Genomic DNA, 9,665 nt, shown 5'->3' on the forward strand with positions numbered 1-9,665 from the left:
ACAAGAGTGACAAAGATATTCGTCATGATTTACTAAAGTTTAGTGAATATGGTTATACTTATAAGATTGAGTATAATTATGAGTTGATTGAAAGAGTCTCAATCAATAGCAGAACGAATAAGAAGAATCAAGTAGGCAGAAAGATAAAAGTTTCTCTATTCTAAGAAGAAGGTAGAGTACCTTTTATTATATTTTATGATAGGTCTTAATGATTAAGATCCATATCTCAATTGATCCTCTAAGTGAGTCTTAGTGCAATTGTATGCCTGAGAAAAGGAATCGAGAATTGAAGAAATGGTTAAATCAAGAAGTCAATCATACTTCGTTCCAAAAACAAGTCTTAGAGTTAAGATTGTGACATTGAGTGACAAGTCTAAAGAAAGTTTATAACATTCATCAAATGTGGAATTTGGAAAAAGGTTTTCTTATTCTTGCACATTTGAAATTGGTAAGTTATGATGTCTTGGATAAGACAAAGACCAACTAGGACCAATTTTGTGAAGTGTTTTGTTTTGATAAAAGCTACACTAACTCTTGAATATTTGTTTATCAAGAAAAAGTTTCTTGTCAAGAGAACCTTATATGTCAAGGAGTCAGTGGGAGTCTTAATGATGGTCTGGAAAAGTTTCAAGAACAAATCAAGAATAAACCTAATTAATCATCACTAGCACACAACTTGAGGTTTATAACCTATCGTGTTGACATTATTTTGTTTCTGTGCCATTCCAATTGAGTTAATTATGCATGTGAGTTCTATGAGTTCTCATTTGAATGCATAAAGACAAAGCACCTTGATCGATGGAAAGTACATTGATATGTAAGGATAAGTTGCTAAACAACTTGGAAGACATGGTGGGCACTCGTGCTACGATAATGCAAGAAATCAAGATTAAGAGAGTTCGGTCCATATGAGTTTAGATTTGTTGCAAACTTTGGTTTTGGCAAATTCACATGGATAGGAACACATACACCATAAAATCTAAGTGTCAAAAGATTCACTCCTTCATGAAAATGACTATGAGGAAATGCTTTCACTAACAGAGATTTTAAGAAGATAGCAATTGTGAAAATTGTATTCTCGAATTCGATTATGGTTACGACATCCTTTTCCATAGTTCGAATTGTGAGATTTGGCAATTGGGTATTAGAACTATGAACTTAAGAAATTCAATAGGTATTGTTTTCTGGAAGTTCAACTGTTTTCTGAATACATGTCAAAGCTAGTGGGAGCATAAGTGTTATGCTTATATGATAATAATCATCATGATAGTGGGAGCATAAATTTTATGATTGTATGATTATTAAGGAAAGTATTGCAAGTTAGCAATATTAATTATGGAAAACAAGAGTTATACTTTGCAAGGTCGTAAGGGTTGAAAAGTTATTTTGCTATAATTAAGGGAGAGAATATTGTACTTCGTTTCAAAATCTAAAGTTTAGATTGAGAAATTTTAATAAATTTAGTCAAAGGATACATAGCGTGTTCTTAAATTTCGATTATGATTACGACATCCCTCTTCATAGTTCGAATTGTAAGAACGTGACACATAAAATATTATGGCAGAAGATTGATAGAGTATCGTATCTTTATGTAAGACATTATGCATCGTGTCCCATACGCTTCCGGTATAGGATCGCTTGCAAGTGCTATAATATTTGACTATTCTAAAATTTTCTAAATGTCTAGCGCATTAAGAGGGAAAAAGGACAAGAATCGGTTTTGACTAAGATAATTAAACAACTATCAAAGGACGATCCAAAGTTCGCTGAGGATTGGTCGCTTGTGAGTAGTTAGAAGTATGGTATTGGATGGACCATATCGACATTATTATGAATAGATAAGATTCTATTAAGAACGAGTTGTCATATGGTAAATATGGAAATGTTTCCATATTAGGAGTTGGATATTGAGAGTCTATGTCTAGATTAGAAAATTTTATGCAAAAGGATGTTCAAAGGAGTGTACTTTGAGTGAGAGACATCACATCTATGGAATTGTCTTGTAACAATCTACAATAGAGGAATTTGTAATTTCATTGGCAACAGTCATTGTGACTTTAGTGCAGTGACATTACGAAAGGATCGTTGCATGAAACGTTAGAATATAACATATTCTATAAGTGGCAAGAATTCGATACTCTTACACTTGTGATAAGGATTGGGAGTTATGAAATGAGTATGATTGGAAATGTTCTCACTTGATCTATTTCACAATGTAAGGACCATAGGTAAACATTGTGTGCATGCTAAGAGCATGGGACAATTGTAGTAATAATTCAAGTAATAAGTTAATTAGCAGAAATAACAAATAATGAGTAATCGATATGCTGATAAATAAAAGGTGTTTTATTTATACTCAAAGGTTTGGGACCATATAGGATTAGTATTATTCTTGTGCTTCACTTTGCATGTTTTGACTTCCTGAATAATTAATTATTTCAGAATAATCAAATTATTCGAATGATCCACAGTCGTTCGTATGTTGGAAGTAGGTATGAATGAGGACTGTCATGAATTGGTTTGTAGATTGTCTAAAGTGTATTAGACATAGCAAAGGCTTGCCGCAATGTTCATGAGTGCTTATGAATATGATTTTGAGCATTGGATTAAACCCACGCTCACAAGAATCACTTCATGGAATTTATCACGAGTGATTGTGAGTCTATAATATTGTATATTCTAAAAACTGAGACGTGTGAGTTTTATTTCCTGGTCAGTTGCACATTGATAATAAGTAAATGCACCAGTAACTTGGTGTCATAAAACTTATTGTTTTGTGTGATTTGATGATTGAATGCAAACGAGCATATGAGTCGAAGTTTATCCATTCCTTTTACCCGAAGTGGGATAAAAGAGATATCCGTAGGCCCCTTAATAATTTAGTAATGGAACCTAAGCGCTTGGCCAAGCCGAGACTAAGTTGATGTGTTCAATTTTAGTCTGCTGTCAGTCGTCATAAATTGGAAATCAGGAAATAGAACATAGACTGAGAGAATGATCAAAATCCATGTCTCATGTCTATACGATATCTAGAATGGAGGAATATATGATCCCTTATCGATCAGAGTTGACAGTGGCTTTTGAAAGTTACAATTGTTAATCAGGATCTGAAGTTATACGCAGAATAGTTATTAGACTTATCCAAGTGGGAGACTATTGGATTATTGTCTATGTCCATAACTATTTTGGTATGTACTTGACCCGATTGTGCATGGTCCTTTTGGGTTGCCTTCACCAAAGCAACTTGATAGGATGATTTATGGAGAAAGAAGATTAATTGTGATTTATTAATATATTATATGAATAATATATTAAAAGAGCAATCATATTGTTTACTTAATAATAGTCAAGAATTAATAAGAATTAATTTTGTGGCTAAAAGACATTAGTTAAATAAAGGGGACTAGAATTGTCAATTGTGTGATAGTTGAATATTGGGATAATGGACTCCATGTTAGAGGGGTGGACAAATTTTATGGGGAAGCCCATTAGAAATCGTCCAAGGCCTCTAAGAAGTGAGTCAATGGGCTGCTTAGGGCCTAAGCAGTCAAATTAGGGTTTCCTTGTTTGATAACCCTCATAGCCTCACTATTTAAGGACCCCTAGAGCACCATTAGAGATACTACACTTGTGGTACTTGCTTTCAAAGCTAAGGAGATTCAAGGAACTAGTTGTTATTACTATATAACAACCATAGGTATGTATTCTATTCTTCTATGTGGATTTCGAAAATAGTACTAGCATGCCAGGTTTCTTTTTGTGTTCATAAAGTTGTATAACTAATAGTGAAAACATAGATCCAACTCTAGGGTTGCATGCACACATAGGATTGTTTGTATAAAACCCATCACCATATCGGTTGGCTCCTACCAAGATGCAGGAGTTATCTACGTAGCTATAAGAGCTTCTAGACAAGGGTTTTATTAGGCCGACCAGTTCGCCATGGGGAGCCCTGATCCTGTTTGTGAAAAAGAAGGACGACTCACATCGCATGTGTATAGACTACCGAGATCTGAACAAGGTAACGGTGAAGAACCGTTACCCACTTCCGAGGATAGATGATTTGTTTGACCAGCATTAGGGAGCATCTTGGTTCTACAACATTGATCTACGATCAGAGTATCGCCAGATGCGAGTCAGGGATGATGATGTGCAGAAGACAACTTTTAGGACCCGCTATGGTCATTTTGAGTTTGTGGTGATGCCATTTGGGCTCACCAATGCTCTAGCCGTGTTCATGGACCTCGTGAACCGAGTGTGCAGACCGATGCTGGATTGGTCTGTAATAGTCTTCATTGATGACATCTTGGTTTACTCCAAGACTCAGGAGCAACATGAGGAGCACCTGAATGAGGTGCTGGAGACACTGAGGAGAAAGAGACTTTTTGTGAAGTTCTCCAAGTGTGAGTTCTGGTTGCACAAGGTACAGTTTCTTGGGCATCTTGTCAACTAGAAGGGTATTTTAGTCGATCTAGCTAAAATAGGGGTCGTGATGTTGTGGGAGATTATGAGGTCTTCAACTGATATTCGGAGTTTCGTGGGTCTAGCAGGTTATTAACAGAGATTTATCCAAGGCTTCTCCAAGATTGCATTACCTTTGACCTGACTGACCAAGAAGTCGGTGGTTTTCCGTTGGGGCCAGAGCAGCAGGTGGCCTTTGAGACCCTCAAATGACGGTTGTGTGAAGCACTGATTCTCACCTTGCCAGAGGGTGTAGATGATTTCGTAGTCTACTATGATGCTTCGATCACAAGCATGGGTTCAGTTTTGATGCAACGGAGTCATGTGATAGCTTATGCTTCGAGGCAGTTGAAGCCTCACGAGGATAACTATCCGACGCATGATTTAGAGCTAGGGCAGTGGTGTTCGCCCTCAAGATTTGGCGACATTACCTCTATGGGGTCTGTTGTACAATTTACATGGACCAAAAGAGTTTGAGGTACCTCATGGATCAGCAAATATGAACATAAGGCAATGTCGGTGGTTAGATGTGGTGAAGGACTACGATTGTAAGATCCTTTACCAACCGGGCAAGGCCAACATAGTGGCTGACACCCTGAACCACAAGGCGGTAGTGGCCTCGATTCGAGACATCTGTCTGAGGATGACAATGATTACCCCATTGTTGGAGCAGATCCGAGAGGCATAGGTCGAGGGCCTGAAGGAGGAGTGCCAGAAGTGCGACCGGATTATAGGTCAGGTGGCCTCGTTTGATTATGACAGTTGTGGGTTGTTAACCCTGCATGGGAGGGTTTGGGTACCGTATTCGGATGGAGTACGGCAGATACTGATGGATGAGGCCCACAATTCTAGGTTCTCCATCCATCCCGGAGCGATGAAGTTGTACCGAGATCTTTGACCCGATTATTAGTGGCACTGCATGAAGCGGGGTGTAGCCTGGTATGTCGAGAGATGCAAGTCAAGGCAGAGCACCAGAGGCCCCACGGAAAGATGCAGTCGTTAGACATCCCCGTGTGGAAGTGGGAGGACATTTCTATGGATTTTATCACTAACCTTCCCAGGACCACGCGTGGGGTTGATGCGATATGGCTCATCGTGGATTGGTTGACCAAGAGCGCCCACTTTATACCGGTCCAGGAGAGCATCTTGGCTGAGAAGTTGGCCGATATTTACTTGCGAGAGGTAGTGTCACGACATGGAGTGCCTGTCTCGGTAGTGTCAGATCAAGATGTCAGTTTTACTTCCAGATTTTGGAAACGGTTCCACGACGAGATGGGTACTCGCCTCCATTTTAGCATTGCTTTCTACCCCCAGACAGACGGACAAAGCCAGAGAACAATTCAGAATCTCGAAGACATGCTCTGTGCATATGTTTTGGATTTTGGTGGCAGTTGGGATTGTATCTTCCTTTAGCGGAATTTTCATATAACAATAGTTATCATTCTAGCATTGACCGACCTCCCTTCGAGATGCTCTACGAGAGGAGCTGTAGGACCCCAATTTGTTTGGGTGAGGCCGGTCAGAGGGTCATAGGGAGTACTGAGGTAGTACTTAAGACCACAGAGCAGATCCAGCAGGTCTGTAACAGGCTCCATACTGCTTAAAGTCGGAAAAGAGCTATGCCAACAAGTGACGTTCAGACTAGGAGTTTCGGAAGGGCGACATGGTCCTCCTGAAGGTGTCACCCTAGAAGAAGGAAGCAAGGACTTGGAGTTGCAGGAGGAAGGCTAAAGATCCAGAGCTTAGGATTTATTTCTGTCTTGATAGTGGTATAAAGCTTGTACCTTGTCTTCTATTCACTTAGATCTACATTTGAGCTTGCATATTTCCACTTTTGGGCCATTTCCAAGGTCATTTTCGAGATTTGAACTCTTGGTGAAGTAAGGACTTCATATATGGTCACCCTTGAGCCTTAAAAGCTCAAAGTCACCACCTTTATTCATCCATGGCCCTATTCCATGATTTAAACCTCCATGATTAGCTTGTGGTGGGTGTTTTGGCTTCATAACAGCATGCATGCACGTAAAGTTAGCAAGTTAACGTGTAATGTTAGCCTAAGGACTCCAGATATGTGAGTTAGAAGCATTGGAATTGATTAGAATCGATTGTATGGATTTGACATATAGGGTACTCGGCGAGTTGTTCATGTGACTCGGCGAGTCGAGTCAAGGCCCCCAACCTTTTCTGGTTTTGAGTGAACGCGTTGAGTTTAGGAAGTGACTCAGCAAGATGGACGTAATTAAGACTAGGAAACTAAAGAACTCCATGAGTCCAAGGAGGGACTCGACGAGTTGACACGTTTTGTCCCGATTCTGTACAAGATAGAACTTGACGAGTCTATGAAGGGACTTGACGAGGTGACTCAGTTTATCACGAGACTGGATAGCATAGAACTCGACGAGTTAAGAGATAACTCGACGAGTTGGGTTGATTGGGAGTTGGCCTTGACTAGAGCATTGAATTTGACCAAGGGTAAAATGGTTATTTTATCGTGAGAAGGATTATCGGATCTTAACTAAGTATTATTGTGATATTGATAGTTTGGGAGTCGTTAGAGCAGCTATCAGATATTCCTCATTGCGAAATTTTGCAGACAGATTTGCGATGTGAGTTTTCTCATGTATGAATGGCTCTAAGGCACCAATGTCGGCCTGTTTAGTTAGTAGTAGCTACGGACTACGGTCCGATTCTGGGCGGGGCCCGATGTAGATTTATATGCTTTTTCGGATCTCGATCCAATGTCGGGGCGGTCCCGAGGAATGCTTGTGTGCTTTTATGCTTGATGTCTTTTTTATTCTTGCATCCGTTTGTTATGTGTTAGATGTTCCGGACTTAGGTCCGATGTTGGGGCAAGCCCGACAAGGTCTAGTTAATATGATATGATAGTATGTTAGTGGACACCGGTCCGATGTCGGGGCAGTTCCTGAGGAATGTTAATATGCTTTCGGATCTTAAACCGATGTCGGGCGGGGCCCGAGGGGTGTTTACATTTTAGTATATGTGTTTATGTTATATTTTAGTTGATATATTCATATGTATGTCGAGACCTGCTCGATGCCGGACGGGGCTTGATGTCGGGCGGGGCCTGATGCCGAATAGGCTTCGATGTCGGGCGGGGCCCTACGCCAGGAAAGCTGATGCCGAGCTTGACTCGATGTAGCAGGGGCGGAGCCCAAGATATGTTATGTCATATGTGTATGATATGTGGTAATTAGGGAGACTCACTAAGCTTCGTGCTTACAATTTTCAGTTTTGGTTTCAGGTACTTCCACTAGAAAGGGGAAGGGCTCGGGATGATCGCATGACATACACCACAGTTTAGCCTGGGATGTTTCAGACTCTGATATTTTTACATGATTTTGATACTATATTTGATATGATGTTTTGAGATACACGATTTATGATTTTTCTATATGATGATGGTTGAATTATGGTTTTCTTAAATGATTTAAAAAAAAAAAAAAATTTGGCCTGTATTTTTTGGATGTTTCATCCCATCAACACCAACAACCCATCACCACCACCCAACACAACCAGCTACCACCCACCACCACTAACCACCCATCACCACCAAACACTACCACCCACCACTCACCACCACCACCATCCACCAACCATAATATACCACCCATCACCATATACCCACCACCATCCACCACATACTACAACCACCACCACCATCCACCAAGCACTACTAACAACCACACATCACCACAACCTACAATCTAATACCACCACCCACCTCCATATCCACCCGTCACCACCGCCAACGACCACCCACCTCCACCATCCCACTCATCACCCTATAAAACCACCACCCATCATCAACCCACCACCACCATCACCACTCATCACCCTCACCCGCCTCTACTATTATCATTACCACCATGCCACCCGCCACTCCCACTACCAACCACCACCTACAACTACCACCTATCACTGTCACCCACGTTCATCACCCACTACCCCACCCCCACCTTCATGTACCACCTATCACCGTCAACCACCACCACCCACCACTAGCACCAACCAACACCTGCAACCACCATCAGCACCACCTGTCACCCGTAACCACCATCCACCACTACCACCAATCATCTCCGCAACCACCATCATCACCACCCGCCTTGCCAACTTATCACCACCACCTTACACGACACCTATCAAAATCACTCATCACCCCTACCACCCCCAACACCAACCACCATTACCCATCATCTCCACCCGACTCCACCGCCCCACCCACCATCCGCCACCACCATGCCCACCACTAACAGCCACCATTATCCACAACCATCATCACCACCATCACTTACCACCACCACCCACCACCACTAAACATCACCACCCACCACTCCACCTATCACCACCAAACATCACCACACGTCACTACTATCCATCACCAACACCCTTCATTACACATCCATCAACACCACAACCACCGACCCACCAACCCACCAACCACCCACCCCAATGGTTGTTCTCATATAAATAATCACATGTGATTAAATGTATTTAATCACATATGATTAAAATGGACAAAGAATAATTATTGAATCAAGAACACGAAAAATGAATATTGGCCACATAAAAATCATATTAAATTTAATACATATAACCACATGTGATTATAGGTATCTAGTTATATTTGATTTACATATAAAAGATTCGTTTTTCACGTTTTCGATTCAAAAATTTTTCTCATTTATATAATCACATATGATTAATATGGACACAAAACAACTTTCTAATCTTCAATACAAAAAATATCGTGTATATAAATCATATATTATTAAATACACGAGAACATATATTGAATCAAGAAATCAAAAGTATATCTTTTCCATATAAATCATAAATTACATGTGATTATATGTATTTAATCACATGTGATTTTTATAGACAAGATTTGTTTTTCCTAATAAAATCATATCTGATTAGATACACATAATCACATAAATCTTGTGTCTATATAAATCATATGTGATTAAATACATGTGATCACATGTGGTTAAATACACGAGAACATCTATCAAATCGAGAACGTAGAACAAAATTTATCCATATAAATTATATGTGATTAGATACATATACTCACATATTATTAAATGCAATGGAACAACTATTGAATTGAGAACGTGAAAAAGAATCTTCTTCACATAAATCGTACGTGAATAGATATATATAGCCATATGTGATTATAT

The 9,665-nt window shown here is 40.0% G+C and overlaps 1 protein-coding gene across 1 annotated transcript; it reads left to right on the forward strand.

Annotated features, from left to right (window-relative positions):
• Window positions 1–7,945: 7,945 nt before the first annotated feature.
• LOC111898204 (extensin-3-like) lies at window positions 7,946–8,956 on the forward strand. The gene has a single exon (XM_023894132.2). The coding sequence runs from the start codon at window positions 7,946–7,948 to the stop codon at window positions 8,954–8,956; it is 1,011 nt and encodes a 336-aa protein (XP_023749900.2).
• Window positions 8,957–9,665: the final 709 nt, after the last annotated feature.

This window comes from Lactuca sativa, chromosome 1 (genome assembly GCF_002870075.4).
Source record: "Lactuca sativa cultivar Salinas chromosome 1, Lsat_Salinas_v11, whole genome shotgun sequence".
Classification (NCBI taxonomy): Eukaryota; Viridiplantae; Streptophyta; class Magnoliopsida; order Asterales; family Asteraceae; genus Lactuca; species Lactuca sativa.